We start from the raw sequence: 25821 nt of genomic DNA, 5'->3' as shown, positions 1-25821 counted from the left end.
AAATGTTTCGGGAGCGCATGGCCCTTCCTCAGTGATACCCAACCATAGAGATTGTGCACATTTATAGACAATTAAACAGCGACCTCTAGTGGTGGTCGTTGATACAAAACACTTAAAACAAATGTGCAACAATGTTCTTTTCATGACAACGTGTCTACGTCCATTTCGATACAGATTTAACAAGGTTAATCACCTCCTACTTCTATAAATATTAATAAAAATACATTACCAAAAACATTGCGTAGACACGTGAATTTTTTTCTGTTTCTTGTTATTTTATAGTTTTTGTTTCTAGTGACAAATGGAACCCATTATCATATGACCTGAGTGCATCTCATAATACATGTTTACATAATAAAACAAGAGTGTAATATAAAAATACTGTTGCTTGTTACTCACTGACTACAGCACAGTTAGAGGAAGGGTGTCTATATCTCACTTCATATTCAGGGCTTTTATGTTTCTCATTCTATGGCTGTAAGGGAAATATAAGCAGATTAATCATTTAATAGAACTACTGCCTTAAAGGGCACCAATCATGGGCAATATCATTTACTAAGTAAATTCACTATGTGAAAGTTCAAGAAATCCGATTTTTAAAACAGTTAGAATTGTTTGTATAATGTAAATGATCAGCTCACTATTCCTTCTGCAAGATCTCCCCTATCTCCACTGCAGTTCTAGCTGAGGCAGCCATCTTGGATTTCACTGGCTCCTCCTACCTATATCTTCCCAGCCAACTGCAGCTCTGAAATCTCGCACATGCTCAGTTGAAATTTCTTGTTGCTTATTAACCCTTCTAAGCTATTTTCAAATCAGCCAAACGTCTGTGTGTTAGCTGCTGTTCAGTAGTGCTGCCCCCTGCTGGAAGTTACTGTGTGCCCTTCATTTGCATAATGACATCACCAGCAGGGGACAAGATAGGGAAATCTCCTGATACTTCTAGTGGAGGAGTTTACTAAAACAAGGCATTCTGGGTAGAATACTCAAAGCAGTGTTACAATCTGAGCATGCTCCTGAAATTTGCATATTAGAGTCTCTGTAATAGTCACAGTATGGCCTCCCTCAGTGAAAGAACCCATTTGACAAAGTAAGGGATTTTTTTAAAACCTGCATTTTATTCAAAAAACGATATATGTAGTTTGATTAAACGTGTTTAGCTTGTACTGGTCAGATTGTTAATATGTGTTTGATTTTGGCTGTGATTGGTGCCCTTTAAGTTAAACAAAACAGTTCAGTCCCCAGCTCTCATTCAATCCATTAGGGGCTAAGGTCCCCAGCTTCCATATCCAGAAACACTCTCGCTGCAGCAGTTTTTTGTCAGAATTGGTGTATTCAGATTTAACCTCTTCTAACACTTGCCACTGTAATTGTGCGACATTGTGTCTACAGTCCAATGTTGTCCGACAGAGTTAATCTTTGTGTGCGCATTTCACATGGAGCTGCGATGTTCATTTAAACGTAGCCTTACCATTCTGTTTGTTTTCCCTACATATACTGTCCCACACGGACATTGTAGAAAGTATATAACATTTTTGGATACACATGTATGATACCCTCGTAGTTTACTTGGGGTTCCCAGTGTGGGGTGTAATACAGTATGTCCCTTAATGATACTATTGCAGTTCTGACACAATAAACAGGGAAAGGTCCCTACCAGTGGTTTTCCAAGGAACATTTGTTTAGCTATTATAGGGGGATTTATGTCTGTGTGGATAATCTCCTACATTTTTACCTCTTTAATAAGCAAACAAGGGAAACTCACTGAAGACCCTCAATGTTGTGGGATCATTCATTAAGATTGGCCAGTATTTACTGGCCACTTTTCTTACCCTTTTTGAGTGTGTGTCATGGGTGGAAACAAAAGGTATCCTTTGGCACCTTTCTTCCTTTTTCTTAATGGACAGTAAGTGTTCTGGGCTCTCTGCCAAAAGCCAATTTAGTTAGAAACTTTGTTTCTTTTTCTGGCTGCTCAGTGCAGAGAAAAACTTCCCAGTACAAATGAGGGACTGGGAGTTGAGCAAGAGGGACTGTCCCTCTAAAAACGGGACAGTTGGGAGGTATGTATAGTCACACATATTCATCAGCTTCCCCTTCCTCTGCTGAACCTTCTCATATCTCAGCTTCTCCCTCCTTATTCATCTGTTCCTTCACATTTCCTTATCATCTCCCATTGCCCTCACCCCTGTATTTCTACTCAGCCCCTCCCCTTTATTCAATCTCATCCCCTCCCCTTTATTCCATTTTAGCCCCTCCCCTTTATTCCATCTCAGCCCCTCCCCTTTATTCCATCTCTGCCCCTCCCCTTTATTCCATCTCAGCCCCACCCCTGTATTCCATCTCAGCCCCTCCCCTTTATTCCATCTCAGCCCCTCCCACCAATGTTCCTGCTAGAGGAGACCATAGATGTTAAGGTTTTTATTGTAGAAGCTGAAACAATTGATTAAATGCAAGATTTGTCCATGAATAAAAAAGGCCATTTTGAGTGATACATCAGTTGGTAGTGAGGAATGGGCCGGCACTAAATCTTCTGCCAGACCTAACACTGCTCTCACCTATATTTATAGACTCAAGCACGCCTCTTATGTGACATCACTGTGGGCGGAGCTATACATAGAGGGTGGAGCAGTGGGCAGGGTGTGGGTTGGGCATTTCTCTAGCACTAATACTGTGCTAATCTGCTCCATCTCTCATGTTTTCATTCATTTCCACCTCCCGGGTTTAATTCTGCCCCACCCCCATACTGAACTGTCAGTGATGCTGCTCTATTGTGTCATTAACTAAATCTGCATCATCTGCCACTCCCTCCCACCTAATTATCTAGACTACTTCTCCTTTAATTCAGGCACTCTCTGGGGAAGGCTTGCAGGGCTGCTTGGCTGTCTGAAAGAATAATACAGGGATCCCCAGCCTTTTGAACCCAATTCAGAAGTAAAAGGAGTTGGGGAGCAACACAAGCCTGAAAAATGTTCCTGGGGTGCCAAATAAGGGCTGTGATCGGCCATTTAGTAGCCCCTATGTGGAGTGGCAGCCTACATTGAGACTCTGTTTGACAGAACATCTGGTTTTTATACAACCAAAACTTGCCTGTATTTGAGGCCACTGGGGGCAACATCCAAGGGGTTGGTTAGCAACATGTTACTCACGAGATACTGGTTGGGGATCACTGGCTTTAAGTAAGGAATTAGAACTGGAGGCTTTAATAATGTCGTTAGTAGTGGAGGCTTTAAGTATAGAGTTAGAACTGGAGGCTTTAAGTATGAAGTTAGAAGTGGAGGCTTTATGTAGGGAGATAGAACTGGAGGCTTTAAGTAAGGAGTTAGAAGTGGAGGCTTTAAGTAAGGAGTTAGAACTGGAGGCTTAAATAATGTCGTTAGTAGTGGAGGCTTTAAGTATGGAGTTAGAATTGGAGGCTTTAAGTAAGGAGTTAGAAGTGGAGGCTTTAAGTAGGAAGTTACAACTGAAGGCTTTAAGTAAGGAGTTAGAAGTGGAGGCTTTACGTAAGGAGTTAGAAGTGGAGGCTTTAAGTAAGGAGTTAGAACTGGATGCTTTATGTAGGGAGATAAAACTGGAGGCTTTAAGTAAGGAGTTAGAACTGGAGGCTTTAAGTAAGGAGTTAGAACTGAAGGCTTTAAGTAAGGAGTTAGAAGTGAATGCTTTAAGTAGGAGGTTACAACTGGAGGCTTTAAATAAGGAGTTAGAAGTGGAGGCTTTAAGTAGGAGGTTACAACTGGAGGCTTTAAGTAAGGAGTTAGAAGTGGAGGCTTCAAGTAGGGAGTTAGAACTGGAGGCTTTAAGTAAGGAGTTAGAAGTAGAGGCTTTAAGTAAGGCGTTAGAAGTGGAGGTTTTAAGTAAGGAGTTAATACTGGAGGCTTTATGTAGGGAGCAATAACTGGAGGCTTTAAGTATGGAGTTAGAAGTGGAGGCTTTAAGTAAGGAGTTAGAACTGGAGGCTTTAAGTAAGGAGTTAGAACTGGAGGCTTTATGTAGGGAGATAGAACGGGAGGCTTTAAGTGAGGAGTTAGAAGTGGATGCTTTAAGTAGGAGGTAACAACTGGAGGCTTTAAGTAAGGAGTTAGAAGTGGAGGCTTTAAGTAAGAGATTACAACTGGAGGCTTTAAGTAAGGAGTTAGAAGTGGAGGCTTTAAGTAAGAAGTTAGAAGTGGAGGCTTTAAGTAAGGAGTTAGAAGTAGAGGCTTTAAGTAAGGAGTTAGAAGTGGAGGCTTTAAGTAGGAGGTTACAACTGGAGGCTTTAAGTAAGGAGTTAGAAGTGGAGGCTTTAAGTAGGAGGTTACAACTGGAGGCTTTAAGTAAGGAGTTAGAAGTGGAGGCTTTAAGTAGGAGGTTACAACTGGAGGCTTTAAGTAAGGAGTTAGAAGTGGAGGCTTTAACTAAGGAGTTAAAACTGGAGGCTTTATGTAGGGAGAAAGAACTGGAGGCTTTAAGTATGGAGTTAGAAGTTGAGGCTTTAATTAAGGAGATAGAAGTGGAGGTTTTAATTAAGGAGTGGAGGCTTTAAGTAAGGAGTTAGAACTGAAGGCTTTATGTAGGGAGATAGAACTGGAGGCTTTAAGTAAGGAGTTAGAAGTGGATGCTTTAAGTAGGAGGTTACAACTGGAGGCTTTAAGTAAGGAGGTTACAACTGGAGGCTTTAAGTAAGGAGGTTACATCTGGAGGCTTTAAGTAGGAGGTTACAACTGGAGGCTTTAAGTAAAGAGTTAGAAGTGGAGGCTTTAAGTAAGGACTTAGAACTGAAGGCTTTAAGTAAGGCGTTAGAAGTGGATGCTTTAAGTAGGAGGTTACAACTGGAGGCTTTAAGTAAGGAGTTAGAAGTGGAGGCTTTAAGTAAGGAGTTAGAAGTAGAGGCTTTAAGTAAGGAGTAAGAAGTGGAGGCTTTATGTAGGGAGAAAGAGCTGGAGGCTTTAAGTATGGAGTTAGAAGTAGAGGCTTTAAGTAAGGAGTAAGAAGTGGAGGCTTTATGTAGGGAGAAAGAGCTGGAGGCTTTAAGTATGGAGTTAGAAGTGGAGGCTTTAAGTAAGAACTTAGAACTTGAGGCTTAATGTAGGGAGTTAAAATCGGAGGATTTATGTAGGGAGATAGAACTGGAGGCTTTAAGTAAGGAGTTAGTATTGGAGGCTTTAAGTATGGAGTTAGAAGTTTAGGCTTTAAGGAGTTATACCTGGAATTGGAATGTGTATTGGGGACTGTAATTTTATCTACTCAACTTGCTCTGAATCTGCTTCCAACTGTAACACTGTTGCTTCATTGCTTCATTCTACAACCTCTACTACTGAAATCCTGTTTGTTTTGGGTCTGGACTTTATACCTTTTCCTCAGCTTTCTGCTCTGCAAAGAGTTTACATTGTGGTTGCACAATATATTCCATATACATCTGCTGTGACCCTGTACACTGCATTTATTATTGGTAAGAAGATCCGGCAGCCTAAACTCAGATCTAATTTGAAGATGGTGGAATGTTACTACTACTACTGAAATCCCCCTCTCTATCATAATATCCCCCTCTCTATCATAATATCTCCCTCTCTATCATAATATCCCTGTCTCTATCATAATATCTCCCTCTCTATCATAATATCCCCCTCTCTATCATAATATCTCCCTCTTTATTATAATATCTTCATCTCTATCATAATATCCCCCTCTCTATCATAATATTCCCCTCTCTATCATAATATCCTCCTCTCTATCATAATGTCCTCCTCTCTATCATAATATCTCCCTCTCTATCATAATATCCCCTCTCTATCTTAATATCCTCCTATCTATCATATCTCCCTCTCATAATATCCCCATCTCTATCATAATATCTCCCTCTCTATCATAATATCCTCCTCTCTATCATAATATCTCCCTCTCTATCATAATATCCCTCTCTCTATCATAATATCCTCCTCTCTATCATAATATCTCCCTCTCTATCATAATATCTCCCTCTCTATCGTAATTTCTCCCTCTCTATCATAATATCCTCCTCTCTATCATAATATCCCCCTCTCTATCATAATATCTCCCTCTCTATTATAATATCTTCATCTCTATCATAATGTCCTCCTCTCTATCATAATATCCCCTCTCTATCTTAATATCCTCCTCTCTATCATATCTCCCTCTCATAATATCCCCATCTCTATCATAATATCCCCATCTCTATCATAATATCCCCATCTCTATCATAATATCCTCCTCTCTATCATAATATCTTCCTCTCTATCATAATATCTTCCTCTCTATCATAATGTCCTCCTCTCTATCATAATATCTCCCTCTCTATCATAATATCCACTCTATCATAATATCTCCCTCTCTATCGTAATTTCTCCCTCTCTATCATAATATCTCCCTCTCTATTATAATATCTTCATCTCTATCATAATATCCCCTCTCTATCTTAATATCCTCCTCTCTATCATATCTCCCTCTCATAATATCCCCATCTCTATCATAATATTCCCCTCTCTATCATAATATCCCCATCTCTATCATAATATCCTCCTCTCTATCATAATATCTCCCTCTCTATCATAATATCTCCCTCTCTATCATAATATCTCCCTCTCTATCATAATATCCCTCTCTCTATCATAATATCCTCCTCTCTATCACAATATCTCCCTCTCTATCATAATATCTCCCTCTCTATCGTAATTTCTCCCTCTCTATCATAATATCCTCCTCTCTATCATAATATCCCCCTCTCTATCATAATATCTCCCTCTCTATTATAATATCTTCATCTCTATCATAATATCCCCCTCTATCATAATATTCCCCTCTCTATCATAATATCCTCCTCTCTATCATAATGTCCTCCTCTCTATCATAATATCTCCCTCTCTATCATAATATCCCCTCTCTATCTTAATATCCTCCTCTCTATCATATCTCCCTCTCATAATATCCCCATCTCTATCATAATATCCTCCTCTCTATCATAATATCTCCCTCTCTATCATAATATCCCCCTCTCTATCATAATATCCCCCTATCTATCATAATATCCTCCTCTCTATCAGAATATCTCCATCTCATAATATCCCCCTCTCTATCATAATATCTCAGTCTCTATCATAATATCTCCGTCTCTATCATAATATCCTCCTCTCTATCATAATATGTCCCTCTCTGCTCCACTGCACACACTGCTGCTCCTATACATTATATACTGTATCTCTCTGACAAATGTACTCCCGTGAGTACTATGGGAGCAGGGCAGCCGTATCTATATCTTGGCACAACTGTGTTTTTTCTCCCTCTCTTGTTTTTTGTTCTTGGAGGTTGTATTGTGGAACATTGATGTATCGGGTGGGAGAGGAGACGTTGTTTTTTCACTCTCACAGTTGGGAGCTATTCCTCCATACATCAAGCGACAAGAGCCATTCTAACTAAAGGAGAACTCAAAAAAGCTTTGTGGTAAACGTATACTTTATTTTTTAGGAAGCGCATAGACTTCTATCAAAACACTTCATACAGACATAGAAAATTCAAATCTTTCTCCCACCTGCTCTCACTCTCTCTTCTAGTTACTTGTTGCTGGCGATATCTCTCCTAATCTGCCATCGTCCCCCTTCCAACCTTATTCACATTCCCACTCACCTCCCCTTCTTTATACTCGCTCTGTTACTAACAAATCCACTTTCATTTAGGGATGCACTGAATCCACTTTTTGGGATTTGGTCAAATCCCTGAATCCTTTGTGAAAGATTCGCCGAATAATGAACCAAGTCCTAATTTGCATATGGAAATTAGGGGTCGGGAAAGGTAGGAAAAACTTTTTTTACTTCCTTGTTTTGTGACAAAAAGATATGTCATTTCCCTTCCCACACCTAATTTACATATGCAAGTTAGGATTTGGATTTGGTTTGACCATGCACAAGGATTTGGCCGAATCAGAATCCTGCTGAAAAAAGGCCGAATCCTGGATTCAGTGCATCCCTACTTGAATTCATGATGCCTCCTGCACTAAGTGGCTGATTCACTAAGGGTCGAATATCGAGGGTTAATTAACCCTCGCTATTCGACTGGGAATTGAAATCGAATATCGAAGTCGAAGGATTTAGCGCAGATAGTACGATCGTAGGGTTATTCCTTCGATCGAACGATAAAATCCTTTGAATCGAACGATTCGAAGGATTTAAATCCAACGATCGAAGGAATATCCTTCGATCAAAAAAAGTTAGCCAAGCCTATGGGGACCTTCCCCATAGGCTAACATTGACTTCGGTAGCTTTTAGAAGCCGAACTAGGGGGTCGAAGTTTTTTTTAAAGAGACAGTACTTCGACTATCGAATGGTCGAATAGTCGAACGATTTTTAGTTCGAATCCTTTGATTTGAAGTCGTAGTCAAAGGTCGAAGGTTGAAGTAGCCCATTCAATGGTCGAAGTAGCCCAAAAAAAACCTTCGAAATTCGAAGTTTTTTTTACTTCGAATCCTTCACTCGAAGTTAGTGAATCGGCCCCTAAGTCTCTCAGAATATCAATGCTATAGGCAACTCTCTCTTATGGTGGTCTCTCTCCTACCCCCCACACTACTGACCATGAAGAAGGAGTAGACAATGTGCTCTCCCCTCTCTCCCACATTAAACTCATGTCTACACCTCATCCCTTCTTGTTGCCTTATTTTGAGGTACAAGCTGTTCTCTCTCACTGCACGAGTAACTGTTATTTACAGACCTCTGTAAACATTTACAGACCTTCTGACAAATCTCCCGCCACATTTCTCTCGGATTTTGAATCTTGTCTCTCTTTTTTCCCATACTCTGACAGTCCTGGAAATCTTCTGTGTGACTTCAACTGTCACATGCCAGTCATGCCATTTTCTCCATCTGACCATTTCCATCAGGGGACAAATCCACCTACGTATAAGAATGGTCACTTACTAGATCTGCTCTTTACCAAACACCTAAATGTTTCTGCATTCAACAGAGATCCCTTTCAGATCATTATCTAATCTCTTTTACTATGTCACATACTGCCCCTCTAACACTCAGCATACACACTGTTAATATAACTGCTCTCTCCTCCATCACTAACTCCTCTGATTCACTGGTAAATACCAACAACTCAGCTGTGACTGCTCATATAATTACCCATGACCCTCTGCAGCCACAACACAATCAGTCCCACAATCCCCATCCCTGGATGAAGTCTCACATGTGACTTCTGTGTTCCTGTAAGTAGAGGAAATGTGGAGGAAACCCAGTACAAAACCAACTTCCTCCTCTATAAATTGCTTATGTGCTGCCCTATCCCAGGCTAAACAAGAATACTATAGTACCCTCATAAATCATCCATCCCTCTACTAATGACACACTAACACCTGAACATTCCCCCAGGACTTTGCGGACTTCTTTAATAGCAGTCAATTCCATCCACAAACAATTCCCCACCCCTCAGATTCCAATATTCTCACTCCTCCTAAATCTCCTCTTTCCCTTTTCAACTCTCCTGATATTATAACAGACTCTGAAGTCTCTAAACTTCTCCTGTCTCCATCTACAACTTGCTCACTTGATCCTTATACCAGTACTTACTCATATATTCAATTCCTCGTTAACGTCTGCTACTTTCCCCTCTTTTATTCAATCAGGTCCGGGTTACTGCTCATAACAAATCCTTTCATCTTAATGTGGAGGTGTCTCAGGGTTCTGGACTTGTTCCTCTGTTGTTCTCCTTGTACTCTCTCTCTCTCTTTAGGAGACCTTATATCTTCATTTGGCCTTAAATACCAGCAGTATGCCAATGATATCCAGATATACTGAGACACCCCTCACTGATCCCAGACTGTTAGTAAATATCTCCTCCTGGATGAATCAACATCACCTCAAGCTCAACTTGGCCAAGACTCAGCTCATGGTCTTTCCACCCAAACTGAGCCCTTCTCTTCCTTTCACCATTACTATTGATGGCATGACCATTAACCCCATTAACTCAACACACTGTTGGGATCATCTTTGACCAGTCCCTCTCCTTCTCTATTAATAATCCTGCCAAAACCTGTCGCTTCTTCCTTCACAATATAGCCAAGATAGGACTGCCTGTTAAACAAAGGACAACATAGAAACTCCTTCTGATAACATTCATGTCCCTCACTCCTCTGCTCCTCACTACATTTCTTCTCTTGTCTCACTGTACATTCGTGTCTTCTCCTCTCAGATTCACCTTCTCTTCCCTCCATCCACTGTCACCTCTCAAACCTTTCTATCTTCTGCTCTTTCCCTCTGTCATTCCCTCCCTGAATTCCTCTGTAAGGAACACTCTCTCAATCTCTTCAAGAGAAAACCAAGAGTCTGCTCTTCGGAGCAGTAGAACATTAGTCTAGTCCTGTTCCTATTGGACAATGACTTTACCTTCTGCACTTTTCCCCTCCAATTTGTGCCTGAATATTATCCACCCACACACTTAGACTGTAAGCTCTATGGGGCAGGGACCTCCTTCCTACTGTGTCTCTTACCACATAGAACTTAAGCTCTTTGTCTTCCCCGTGTTTACTTTTATTTATATTGTACTTTAACAGTGCTTTACAAATAAAGTTCTAAATACATAATGACAAGTTGGACAGATCGCACAGAAATTGGTCAAAAAATGTTAACGTCTATGGTCACCATAAGGTTTGCAACAAATTGCGCTACAAACAAAGAATTTTGTGTAAAAACACAACATTTTGTATTAAATCTGACCAAACTACACAGCTTTTAAAAACATAAACTATAAGTATAGGACCTATAATATTGTTTGGCTTGTGCAGTAGAATCTGTATCCAGATACGACCAATGGGAGCTGCTGCCTGTAGTAAGTCCAACAGTGACACGTATACAAGTAGCAAGTATCAATGCGCTGTTACCAGGGAAACAAGTGCAAGCAGATGATGTCAGTGGACCCCATGAAAGCACCAATAATTCCCTCACTCTCCCTGCGGGCGATACACGCGGATATGAATGGCGGAGTTATTGCGGTTCCGGGCTCCAGGTTCCATGTCCTCTCCGCCCTCAGGTTCCAGATCATCGGTCAGTTCTACGGTGGAGGTGTTGGGGGAGATGTGCAGAGTCCCGGGGTAGGACAACTGCAGCTGCAGAGCCAAGTTAATGGCACGTCCAATGGCCAGGCCCAAACCATGGACCCTCAGTTCCCTAAAGTCCCCGGTACTGAGAAGTTGCCGGCACCGAGCCAACTGAGCCCGGAAATCAGTCTTTGTAGTCACGTAGATGTCATTTGGGCTGCGAGGCGGCCGGGGGGCTGGACGACGCGTGTGATGGACCCGCCCAGGAAGTGGTTTTTGTTCCGCCATGTCCTACAGGGGAAGAGAAGCAGTTATTTACCTTCCAGAACTGACTGCAACTGGACTTCCTACTTTCCCTAACAAAACCAGTCAAGGGACAGTCTCCCCTCCCCAATGGAACCTACTGGGCGACAGTTTCTTCTCCCCAATGGAACCTGCTCGGGGACAGTCTCCCCTTCCCAATGGAACCTGCTGGGGGACACTCTCTTCTCCCCAATGGAACCTACTGTGAGACAGTTTCTTCTCCCCAATGGAACCTGCTCGGGGACAGTCTCCCCTTCCCAATGGAACCTGCTGGGGGACAGTCTCCCCTCCCCAATGGAACCTACTGGGGGACAGTTTCTTCTCCCCAATGAAACCTGCTGGGGGACAGTTTCTTCTCCCCAATGGAACCTGCTGGGGGACAGTCTCCCCTCCCCAATGGAACCTGCTGGGGGACACTCTCTTCTCCCCAATGGAACCTGCTGGGGGACAGTCTCCCCTCCCCAATGGAACCTGCTGGGGACAGTCTCCCCTCCCCAATGGAACCTGCTAGGGGAATGTTTCCCTCTCACTAACTGATCTCCTCTAGTCCCTCTTGGCAGCACCAATAATATGATTGGCCAGTGATGTAACTACGGGAGGTGCAGGGGGTGCGAGTGTCCCTGGGCTCACACCTCTTAGGGCCGCAGGAGAAGCTGGTTGGCAAGATGCAAATTTTCAAAATACTGGAGCTATTTTTTGTAAACTGTGTAAGAGCAGAGAGAGGACGAGTGCTAATTAAAGCCAACCTGACCTTGCCCCCCAGAATGTAAATCCCTTTCCTTATGATCTCGTCTCAGTCCTCTTAACAGTTAATTTCTTTAATCAGTAGCCGGTAGTGTGTGCAACCTGGGAGGAGCGGACTGAATGAGTCTGTAGTTGTTGTGTCACACGTGCCCGCTATTACTACAAGTATTACTACAAGTATTACTGTATTGCTACAAGTATTACTGTATTGCTACAAGTATTACTGTATTGCTACAAGTATTACTGTATTGCTACAAGTATTACTGTATTGCTACAAGTATTACTGTATTGCTACAAGTATTACTGTATTGCTACAAGTATTGCTGTATTGCTACAAGTATTACTGTATTGCTACAAGTATTGCTACAAGTATTACTGTATTGCTACAAGTATTGCTGTATTGCTACAAGTATTCCTACAAGTATTGCTGTATTGCTACAAGTATTACTGTATTGCTACAAGTATTACTGTATTGCTACAAGTATTACTGTATTGCTACAAGTATTACTGTATTGCTACAAGTATTGCTACAAGTATTGCTGTATTGCTACAAGTATTGCTACAAGTATTACTGTATTGCTACAAGTATTACTGTATTGCTACAAGTATTGCTGTATTGCTACAAGTATTACTGTATTGCTACAAGTATTGCTACAAGTATTGCTGTATTGCTACAAGTATTGCTACAAGTATTGCTGTATTGCTACAAGTATTACTGTATTGCTACAAGTATTACTGTATTGCTACAAGTATTGCTACAAGTATTGCTGTATTGCTACAAGTATTACTGTATTGCTACAAGTATTGCTGTATTGCTACAAGTATTGCTGTATTGCTACAAGTATTACTGTATTGCTACAAGTATTGCTACAAGTATTGCTGTATTGCTACAAGTATTGCTACAAGTATTACTGTATTGCTACAAGTATTACTGTATTGCTACAAGTATTACTGTATTGCTACAAGTATTACTGTATTGCTACAAGTATTACTGTATTGCTACAAGTATTGCTACAAGTATTACTGTATTGCTACAAGTATTGCTACAAGTATTACTGTATTGCTACAAGTATTGCTACAAGTATTGCTGTATTGCTACAAGTATTACTACAAGTATTGCTACAAGTATTACTGTATTGCTACTAGTATTACTGTATTGCTACAAGTATTACTGTATTGCTACAAGTATTACTGTATTGCTACAAGTATTACTGTATTGCTACAAGTATTGCTACAAGTATTACTGTATTGCTACAAGTATTACTGTATTGCTACAAGTATTACTGTATTGCTACAAGTATTACTGTATTGCTACAAGTATTACTGTATTGCTACAAGTATTGCTACAAGTATTACTGTATTGCTACAAGTATTGCTACAAGTATTACTGTATTGCTACAAGTATTGCTACAAGTATTACTGTATTGCTACAAGTATTGCTACAAGTATTACTGTATTGCTACAAGTATTACTGTATTGCTACAAGTATTACTGTATTGCTACAAGTATTACTGTATTGCTACAAGTATTACTGTATTGCTACAAGTATTACTGTATTGCTACAAGTATTGCTACAAGTATTACTGTATTGCTACAAGTATTACTGTATTGCTACAAGTATTACTGTATTGCTACAAGTATTACTGTATTGCTACAAGTATTGCTACAAGTATTGCTACAAGTATTACTGTATTGCTACAAGTATTACTGTATTGCTACAAGTATTACTGTATTGCTACAAGTATTACTGTATTGCTACAAGTATTACTGTATTGCTACAAGTATTACTGTATTGCTACAAGTATTACTGTATTGCTACAAGTATTACTGTATTGCTACAAGTATTACTGTATTGCTACAAGTATTGCTACAAGTATTGCTGTATTGCTACAAGTATTGCTACAAGTATTACTGTATTGCTACAAGTATTACTGTATTGCTACAAGTATTGCTACAAGTATTACTGTATTGCTACAAGTATTGCTACAAGTATTACTGTATTGCTACAAGTATTGCTACAAGTATTGCTGTATTGCTACAAGTATTACTGTTTGCTACAAGTATTACTGTATTGCTACAAGTATTGCTACAAAGTATTGCTGTATTGCTACAAGTATTACTGTATTGCTACAAGTATTGCTGTATTGCTACAAGTATTGCTGTATTGCTACAAGTATTACTGTATTGCTACAAGTATTGCTACAAGTAGTTGGCTGTATTACAAGTACTTATTGCTACAAGTATTACTGTACAAGTTTACTGTGCTGTATTGCTACAGTATTGTATTGCTACAAGTATTACTGTATTGCTACAAGTATTGCTACAAGTATTACTGTATTACAAGTATTACTGTATTGCTGTATTCTACAAGTATTGCTACTACAAGTATTACTGTATTGCTACAAGTATTACTGTATTGCTACAACTGTATTGCTACAAGTATTACTGTATTGCTACAGTATTACTGTAATTGCTACAAGTATTACTGTATTGCTACATAGTATTGCTACAGTATTACTGTATTGCTACAAGTATTACTGTATTGCTACAAGTATTACTTATTGCTACAAGTATTACTGTATTGCTACAAGTATCTAAGTATTACTGTATTGCTACATATTGCTACAAGTATTACTGTATTGCTAACAAGTATTACTGTATTGCTACAAGTATTGTACTGTATTACTGTATGCTACAAGTATTACTGTATTGCTACAAGTCTTTACTGTAATTGCCTGACAAGTATTTACTGTATTGCTACAAGTATTACTGTATTGCTACAGAGTATTACTGTACTTGCTACAAGTATTACTGTATTGCTACAAGTATTACTGTATTGCTACAAGTATTGCTACAAGTACTTATTGCTACCAAGTTATTACTGTATTGCTACACAGTATTACTGGGTATTGGCTAGCAAGTTATTACTGTATTGCTACAAGTATTTACTGTATTGCTACAGTATTGCTAGCAAGTATTGCTGGTAACTTGCTACAAGTATTACACTGTATTGCCTACAAGTTATTACTGTTACTTGCTACAAGTATTACTGTATGCTACAAAGTATTAGCTACAAAGTATTACTGTATGCCCTACAGTATTACTGTTATTGCTCCAGTATTACTGGTATTGGCTACAGTATTACTGGTATTGCTAACAAGTATTGCTACAGAAGTATTACTGTAATTGCTACAAGTATTGCTACACAGTACTTACTGTATTGCTAACATAGGTATTACTGTATTGGCTACAAGTTATTGCTACATAGTATTACTGTATTGGCTACAAGTATTACTGTATTGCTTACAGAGTATTGCTACAATATGCTACAAAGTATTACTGTACTACAAGTATTACTGTATTGCTACAAGTATTGCTACAAGTATTACTGTATTGCTGTATTGCTACAAGTATTACTGTATTGCTACAAGTATTGCTACAAGTATTACTGTATTGCTACAAGTATTACTGTGCTACAAGTATTACTGTATTGCTATATTGCACAAGTATTGCTACAAGTATTACTGTATTGCTACAAGTATTGCTACAAGTATTCTGTATTGTACAAGTATTACTGTATGCTACAAGTATTGCTGTATTGCTACAAGTATTGCTAAAGTATTGCTACTGTATTGCTACAAGTATTACTGTATTGCTACAAGTATTGCTACAAGTATTACTGTATTGCTACAAGTATTGCTACAAGTATTACTGTATTGCTACAAGTTTGCTACAAGTATTGCTGTATTGCTACAAGTATTGCTGTATGCTACAAGTATTACTGTATTGCTACAAGTATTGCTGTATATTACTGTACAAGTTTACTGTATTGCTACAGTATTACTGTATTGCTACAAGTTATTACTGTATTGCTACAAGTATTGCTACAAGTATTATGTATTGCTAAAGTATTGTATTGCACAAGTATTACTGTATTGCTACAAGTATTGCTACAAGTATTACTGTATTGCTACAAGTATTACTGTATTACTGTATTGCTACAAGTATTACTGTATTGCTACAAGTATTACTGTATTGCTACAAGTACAAGTACTGTATTGCTACAAGTATTGCTACAAGTGCTATTTGCTGTATTGCTTACAAGTATTGCTACAAGTATTACTGTATTGCTACAAGTATTACTGTATTGCTACAAGTATTACTGTATTGCTACAAGTATTACTGTATTGCTACAAGTATTACTGTATTGCTACAAGTATTGCTACAAGTATTACTGTATTGCTACAAGTATTATTGCTACAAGTATTACTGTATTCTACAAGTATTGCTACAAGTATTGCTGTATTGCTACAAGTATTACTGTATTGCTACAGTACTGTATTGCTACAAGTATTGCTACTATTACTGTATTACTGTATTGCTACAAGTATTGCTACTTTATTACTGTATTGCTACAAGTATTGCTACAAGTATTACTGTATTGCTACAAGTATTGCTACAAGTATTGCTGTATTGCTACAAGTATTGCTACAAGTATTACTGTATTGCTACAAGTATTGCTACAAGTATTGCTACAAGTATTACTGTATTGCTACAAAGTATTATCTGTATTGCTACAAGTATTACTGTATTGCTACAGTATTGCTACAAGTATTGCTATTGCTACAAGTATTACAAGTATTACTGTATTGCTACAAGTATTGCTACAAGATGTAATTGCTACAAGTATTGCTACATGTATTGCTACAAGTATTACTGTATTGCTACAAGTATTACTGTATTGCTACAGTATTACTGTTTGCTAAAGTATTGCTACAAGTATTACTGTATTGCTACAAGTATACTGTATTGCTAAAGTATTACTGTATTGCTACAAGTATTGCTACAAGTATTCTGTATTCTACAAGTATTACTGTATTGCTACAAGTATTACTGTATTGCTTACAAGCTACAAGTTTGCTGTACTACAAGTATTACTGTATGCTACAAGTATTGCTGTATTGCTACAGTATTGCTACATAGTATTTATGTATTGCTACAAGTATTGCTATTGCTGTATTACTGTTATTGCTACAAGTATTGGCTACAAGTATACTGTATTGCTACAAGTATTGCTGCTACAAGTATTACTGTATTGCTACAAGTATTTACTGTATTGCTGTAATTGCTACAAGTATTACTGTATTGCTACAAGTATTTACAAGCTACAAGTAATTGCTACAAGTATTGCTACCTACAAGTATTACTGTATTGCTACAAAGTATTACTGTATTGCTACAAGTATTTGCTACTGTATTGCTACAAGTATTACTGTATTGCTACATATTGCTACACAAGTATTACTGTATGCTACAAGTATTACTGTATTGCTACACAGTATTGCTTATTACTGTATTGCTACAAGTACAAGTATTGCCACAAGTATTACTGTATTGCTACAAGTATTGCTAAAGTATCTGCTACAAGTATTACTGTATTCTACAAGTATTTGCTACAAGCATAGTATTACTGTATTGCTACAAGTATTGCTACTGTATTTGCTGTATTACTGTATTGCTACAAGTATTGCAAGTATTGCTACAAGTATTACTGTATTGCTCTACAGGAGGTAACAAGTACACCAGTGTAAGTAGCTACAAGTATTACTGTATACAAGTATTGCTACAAGTATTACTGTACAAGTATTGCTACCTACAAGTAGCTGTATTGCTACCTGTATTGTTATTGTGCTAAAGTATTGCTACAGTGTATTGCTACAAGTATACTGTATTGCTACAAGTATAGTATTACTGTTTGCTAGTATTGCTACAAGTATTACTGTATTGCTACAAGTATTGCTACAAGTATTGCCTACAGTAAGCAGAGGATCTGGTTACAGTTATGGATTCCCATTAGCTGAGGCCTCTCCCTTGTGCTCTAATGTATCACAGTCCATTCAGAAGAGACTCATGAGAGGAGGCCACTAACATGTGACACTTGTGAGAAGATTGAGGAAAGTGAATTGTGAAGGGGAAGAATGAGGAACAAAGAACAATGTGTAAAAGTAGAAAGAATGGAAATTAAATGAAAGGAACAAAAATAGAAGCTTTGTAGTAGTTACTTTCACACATTTCTATATTCACAGATAATAATGTATATATATAATAATGTGTTTATATAATAATGTAATAATGTGTGTATATAATAATATAATAATGTGTATATATAATAATGTAATAATGTGTTATATAATAATGTAATAATATAATAATGTGTATATATAATAATGTGTTTATATAATAATGTAATAATGTGTATATATAATAATATAATAATGTATATATATAATAATGTGTTAATATAATAAGTAATAATGTGTATATATTAAGTAATTAATAATGTGTATATATAATATGTATATGTGTATATATAATAATGTAATAATAAATAATGTGTATATATAATAATGTAATAATATAATAATGTGTATAATAATAATGTAATAATGTTATAAATAATGTATAAATAATAATGTGTATATATAATAATTAATAATGTGTATATATAATAATGTGATAATTATAATGGTATATATAAAATGTAATAAATAATAATGTGTATATAAATAATGTATAGTGTATATATAATAATGTATAATATAATAATGTGTATAATATAATAATATAATAATGTGTATATATAATAATGTAAATAATAATAATAATGTGTATATATAATAATGTAATAATGTGTAATATTAATAATATAATAATGTATAATGTGTATATATATAATGTAATAATAATAAATGTGTATATATAATAATATAATAATGTATAATGTAATAATGTGTTATAATAATAAGTAAATAATGTGTATATATAATATATAATAATGTGTATATATAATATGTAATAATATAATAATGTGTATATATAATAATGTAATAATATATAATGTGTATATATAATTAATGTAATAATGTGTATAATATAATAATTAATAATGTGTAATATAATAATATAATAATGTGTATATATAATAATGTAATAATGTGTATATTAATATGTAATAATGTGTATATATAATAATGTAATAATATTAAATAATGTGTATATATAATAATATATATGTGTATATATAATAATGTAATAATATAATAATGTGTATATATAATATTGTAATAATGTGTATATATAATAATATAATAATGTGTATATATAATTAATATAATAATTGTGTATATATAATAATATAATAATGTGTATATATAATAATATAATAATGTGTATATATAATAATGTAATAATGTGTATATATAATAATTATAATAATGTGTATATATAATAATATAATAATGTGTATATATAATAATGTAATAATATAATAATGTGTATATATAATAATGTAATAATGTGTATATAATAAATGTATAATGTGTATATATATAATAATATAATAATGTGTATATATAATAATATATAATGTGTATATATAATAATGTTAATAATGTGTATAATAATAATATATAATGTGTATATATAATAATATAATAATGTGTATATATAATGTAATAATGTGTATATATATATGTAATAATGTGTATATATAATAATATAATAATGTGTATATATAATAATAAAATAATGTGTATATATAATAATGGTAATAATATAATAATGTGTATATATAATAATATAATAATGTTATATAATAATGTGTGTATATATAATAATGTAATAATGTATAATATAATATGTATATGTTATAATAATAAATAATATAATAATGTGTAATATATAATAATGTAATAATATAATAATGTGTATATATAATAATGTAATAATGTGTATATATAATAATATATAATGTGTATATATAATAATGTATAATGTGTTATATATATATGTAATATATAAATAATGTGTATATATAATATGTAATAATATAATATGTGTATATATAATATATGTAATAATGTGTATATATAATATGTAATAATATAATAATGTGTTATATATAATAAATAATAATGTGTATATATGTGTTATATAATAATGTTATATAATGTATATATAATAATGTAATAGTGTATATATAATAATGTATAATATAATATGTGTATATATAATAATATAATAATGTGTATATATAATTAATGTAATATATAATAATGTGTATATATAATAATGTATAATATATATAATAATATAATATGTAATAATGTGTTATATATAATAATGTAATAATGTGTATATATAATAATATAATAATGTGTATATATAATATAATAATAATGTAAAATGTAATAATGTATATATAATAATGTAATAATGTGTATATATAATATATATAATAATGTGTATACTGTGTATATATAATAATGTAATAATGTGTATATATATAATATAATAATGTGTATATATAATATAGATATATATATAATAATGTGTATATAATAATAATAATGTATATATGTGGTAATATATATAATGTAATATATATAATATAATAATGTGTATATATAATAATGTAATAATATAATAATAATGTGTATATATATATATAATATATATAATAATGTGTATATATAATAATATAATGTGTAATATATAATAATGTGTATATATAATAATGTAATAATGTGTATATATAATAATATAATAATGTGTATATATAATAATATAATAATGTGTATATATAATAATTGTAATAATATAATAATGTGTATATATAATAATGTAATAATGTGTATATATAATAATGTAATAATGTGTATATATAATAATATAATAATGTGTATATATAATAATATAATAATGTGTATATATAATAATGTAATAATGTGTATATATAATAATATAATAATGTGTATATATAATAATATAATAATGTGTATATATAATAATGTAATAATGTGTATATATAATAATGTAATAATGTGTATATATAATAATATAATAATGTGTATATATAATAATATAATAATGTGTATATATAATAATGTAATAATATAATAATGTGTATATATAATAATATAATAATGTGTATATATAATAATATAATAATATAATAATGTGTATATATAATAATGTAATAATGTGTATATATAATAATGTAATAATGTGTATATATAATAATGTAATAATATAATAATGTGTATATTAATAATGTAATAATGTGTATTATAATGTAATAATGTGTATATATAATATATAATGTGTATATATAATAATGTAATAATGTGTATATATAATAATGTAATGTGTATATATAATAATGTAATAATGTGTATATATAATAATGTAATAATGTGTATATATAATAATGTAATAATGTGTATATATAATAATATAATAATGTGTATATATAATAATATAATAATGTGTGTGTATATATATATATGATTATAATGTGAGTGACGTGTTTAGAGCAATGAGCTTGTTTTTGGTCACATGACGCTGGAACTGCACCGTCACAGCTTTGTACTGATAGAGCTGCAGCAGGGACGTCCATTCACCGGCAGCTCCTTGGATGAAACTCTTGCTGGGCCCGCTCTCTACTACTTACGCCACTGTCAGCGTCTCACTGATTGGGCGCTAGGAGTCACGTGCTGTGGGAGTGCTTACGTCACTGTCAGCGTCTCACTGAGTGCAACAGCTGATTGGGCGCTAGGAGTCACGTGCTGTATGAGTGACACAGGGGAATGAGCCGCATGTTCCGGTCCCTCCTCTCTCTCGGCCTCCCCCAGACTCCACAACTGGACACGGACACTCGGGCCACAGACCCTCATGTTACAGACTGAGCACAAGTCGGGTCACATGGCAGAAGGAAGACTACGACACGCTAAGCGTTACCCATCATACCTCACTGCTGCTCTCCTCACGGAACGACAGACGGTGGCCAATCAGGGCAGTTCTCTTACGCAGGCGTGTTTATCACTGGAGAACAGACGCCTCTATCTCGATTAAGGGCCAATCACACTGCGTCTGTGGGACGTTATCGCCACACGCATGCGCAGAGCCGCTATGGCGACACTCGGGCGCCATGTTTGATTTCGGCGTTTCCTTACTGTACATATTACTGCTTCCTGTTTGCGACAGCCGGGCCCTGAACAACAAGCAGGAGCCTCATTTGTCTTGTGTCTCATTTATTATATAGAATTTCCGGTTTTAGACAAGGGCCACAACCAATAAACTGGCAGCTCAGAGAAAGGAGGAGCCTCCGCCCTACCCGAGGCCCCTGCACTTCCTGCCTCTAGCTTGTCCCTCCCCCAGCAGTGTGACGCAGTAATGACGTGTTGTGACTGTATTTCATTATCAGTTTAGTTGCTGCTGTTTGTCCAGTAGTTGATTGGAGAGTAAAGTTGTAGGACGTGTTGTGTGTGTGGGATCAGTCTGTGTAGCCTCATTATACTAAGGGGCACATTTACTAAGCTCGAGTGAAGGATTCAAAGTTAAAAAAACTTCATATTTCAAAGTATTTTATTGGCTACTTCGACTTTGATTCCAATGATTCTAACTGAAAATCGTTTGACTTCAACCATTCGCTAGTCCAAGTACTGTCTCTTTAAAAAAAAAACTTTGACCACCTACTTGGCCACTTTAAACTACGGAGGTGCCATGTTCTTCTACTGGGGACCCAGCACTTTGCTACGGGTTTTTTGTCAAAGGAAAATTCTTCGATTGATGGATTAAAATCCTTCGCAATCGATTGCGGTAAATCCTACGAATTCCATATTCGAATTCATAGGATTTTACCTTGAGGGTTTGTTAACCCTCGATATTCGACCCTTAGTAAATGTGCCCCTCAGCGTTACACGTCTAACGGTTATTTAGGAACCGCCCCATTTATCTCAATATCTGATCAGATCCTCTCGGGGGTTTTACGCTTATTTATTACATTACAAAATTTGCATTGCGGGAAAAATCTAATTTTCACGAATTTTTCAGACTTTTCATCCGATTTTCACAATTTTTTCGGAATTTTCATCGGATTTCACAATTGTTTCAGAAATTCTCACCAACGGTACAAAACCCAACGCACATGATAAAATCGACTTCTCCATTGACTTCATTGGAACCTCGACACGTCTCAGACGCCGGATTTTCTGATTTGGACTTTTCTATCCTCAGGGTTTAATCATTTCCGAGATTTTTGGAACAGTCTGATTTTTGTTGATTTTCCCCGTTAGTGTGAGGGGTCGAGAAGTGGTCCGTGGGCTCTTGCGTGTGATGGAGGTGCCAGTGAGACCCCAGTATTCCTATGGCTGCGGCTGCATCACTACATCCTCACCAGTAGGGGGAGCCCCAGCATTGAGCAATAAAGCCCAGCGACAGGAATCACACAATGATCTCATTTCAAGCACATTATAAAGTCCCTCAGCCCCAGACTCACAGACACAAGTGTGACAATGAAATATGTGAGTTTTATTAGAAAGAAGAAGAAGTAACAGAACGTGTGTGTGACAATAATGACATAAAGAGAATGACATGACACAATACTTAGGAGAGTGGATCCTGTGGCCCCAGGCATTTCTCTAGTAGACGTGACAGTTTGAGTTGAGGAGGAGTTGGCTGCTCACTGTCAGCTGCTGTTGGCTCCTGGGGTCAGTGGGTTCAAGTGTAGGGTCTCCTCTGTTTCCTCCTGAGTCCTGGGGCTGAATGTCCCTTTAACTGACCCATCCACCCCCTCCTTTATCTGTGCCAAGTACAGACACCCCTGTTATTCACATTCACCCCTGTATTGTCTCCTACTACTGTCTCTTCACCCCTGTATTGTCTCCCTGACTACTCACTATATCATACTATACTATATCACTTACTATATAACACTATATAATTTACTATATAACACTATACTATATCACTTACTATAAAACTGTACTATATCATTTACTATATAACACTATACTATATCATTGACTATATAACACTATACTATATCACTTACTATAAAACTATACTATATCATTGACTATATAAAACTATACTATATAATTTACTATAAAACTATACTATATCATTTACTATACCATGTGCTGCCAATAGCTGTGGTGCAGGGGAAGCAGACCCTGTGATTACTGTGTGAGGGGCCCGTAGAAGTGAGCAATGTAAAGAAATGTACAATAGGTTTTAGGGGCTGTTGGACCCAGTGTTATAATAATAAAGTTCTATGTGATAAGGCGGTGGTATCAACTGCCCTCTGTTCTGCTCCATGCAGTCCTACCTTCCTTCTGCTTCACTCCCTCTACTGCTTCACTCCCCCCATTACTGCTACATAGAGTTCTTCCCTTTCCTCTCTTCCTTCTGCTTCACTCCCTCTCTTTCCCATTACTTCTCCATAGAGTTCTTCCCTTTCCTCCCTATCTTCTGCTTCACTCCCTCTCTTTCCCATTACTACTCCATAAAGTTCTTCCCTTTCCTCCCTTCCTTCTGCTTCACTCCCTCTCGTTCCCATTACTTCTCCATAGAGTCCTTTTCTTTCCTCCCTTCCTTCTGCTTCACTCCCTCTCTTTCCCATAACTTCTCCATAGAGTTCTTCCCTTTCCTCCCTTCCTTTCTGTTTCACCCCCTCTCTTTCCCATTACTACTCCATAGAGTTCTTTTTTTTCCTCCCTTCCTTCTGCTTCACTCCCTCTCTTTCCCATTACTTCTCCATAGAGTTCTTCCCCTTCCTTCCTTCTGCTTCACCCTCTCTCTTTCCCATTACTTCTCCATAGAGTTCTTTTCTTTCCTCCCTTCCTTCTGCTTCACTCCCTCTCTTTCCCATTACTTCTCCATAGAGTTCTTCCCTTTCCTCCCTTCCTTCTGCTTCACTCCCTCTCTTTCCCATTACTTCTCCATAGAGTTCTTCCCTTTCCTTCCTTCCTTTCTGTTTCACCCCCTCTCCCATTACTTCTCCATAGAGTTCTTTTTTTTCCTCCCATCCTTTTGCTTCACCCCCTCTCTTTCCCATTACTTCTCGATAGAGTTCTTTTCTTTCCACCCTTCCTTCTGCTTCACTCCCTCTCTTTCCCATTACTTCTCCATAGAGTTCTTTTCTTTCCTCCCTTCCTTCTGCTTCACTCCCTCTCTTTCCCATTACTTCTCCATAGAGTTCTTCCCTTTCCTTCCTTCCTTTCTGTTTCACCCCCTCTCTTTCCCATTACTTCTCCATATAGTTCTTTTTTTTCCTCCCATCCTTTTGCTTCACCCCCTCTCTTTCCCATTACTTCTCGATAGAGTTCTTTTCTTTCCACCCTTCCTTCTGCTTCACTCCCTCTCTTTCCCATTACTTCTCCATAGAGTTCTTTTCTTTCCTCCCTTCCTTCTGCTTCACTCCCTCTCTTTCCCATTACTTCTCCATAGAGTTCTTCCCTTTCCTCCCTTCCTTCTGCTTCACTCCCTCTCTTTCCCATTACTTCTCCATAGAGTTCTTCCCTTTCCTCCCTTCCTTCTGCTTCACCCTCTCTCTTTCCCATTACTTCTCCATAGAGTTCTTTTCTTTCCTCCCTTCCTTCTGCTTCACTCCCTCTCTTTCCCATTACTTCTCCATAGAGTTCTTTTCTTTCCACCCTTCCTTCTGCTTCACTCCCTCTCTTTCCCATTACTTCTCCATAGAGTTCTTCCCTTTCCTTCCTTCCTTCTGCTTCACCCTCTCTCTTTCCCATTACTTCTCCATAGAGTTCTTTTCTTTCCTCCCTTCCTTCTGCTTCACTCCCTCTCTTTCCCATTACTTCTCCATAGAGTTCTTCCCTTTCCTCCCTATCTTCTGCTTCACCCCTCTCTTTCCCATTACTTCTCCATAGAGTTCTTTTCTTTCCTCCCTTCCTTCTG

The 25821-nt window shown here is 36.2% G+C and overlaps 2 protein-coding genes across 8 annotated transcripts in view; both read right to left on the bottom strand.

The window, feature by feature from the left end:
• Positions 1-10489: 10489 nt before the first annotated feature.
• On the bottom strand, positions 10490-21895 carry pop7.L (POP7 homolog, ribonuclease P/MRP subunit L homeolog). 4 transcript variants are annotated; one of them, NM_001095646.1, is given in 2 exon segments: positions 10490-11308; positions 21871-21895. In NM_001095646.1, a coding segment is annotated over 1 exon segment (384 nt). In that variant the 5' UTR covers positions 11306-11308; positions 21871-21895; the 3' UTR covers positions 10490-10921.
• Positions 21896-23412: 1517 nt separating this feature from the next.
• LOC108711814 (chloride channel protein ClC-Kb-like) overlaps positions 23413-25821 on the bottom strand; it is a 34515-nt gene continuing 32106 nt past the window's right edge. For all 4 annotated transcript variants that reach the window (XM_018253883.2, XM_018253884.2, XM_018253885.2 and 1 more), the window contains one exon: positions 23413-23704. In XM_018253883.2, coding sequence (XP_018109372.1) covers positions 23591-23704 — 114 coding nt within the window. In that variant the 3' untranslated portion in view covers positions 23413-23590. The remainder of the gene's footprint in view (positions 23705-25821) is intronic.

The sequence above is a fragment of the Xenopus laevis genome, chromosome 3L (assembly GCF_017654675.1).
Source record: "Xenopus laevis strain J_2021 chromosome 3L, Xenopus_laevis_v10.1, whole genome shotgun sequence".
Classification (NCBI taxonomy): Eukaryota; Metazoa; Chordata; class Amphibia; order Anura; family Pipidae; genus Xenopus; species Xenopus laevis.
This window is presented reverse-complemented; position numbering and strand designations above follow the sequence as displayed.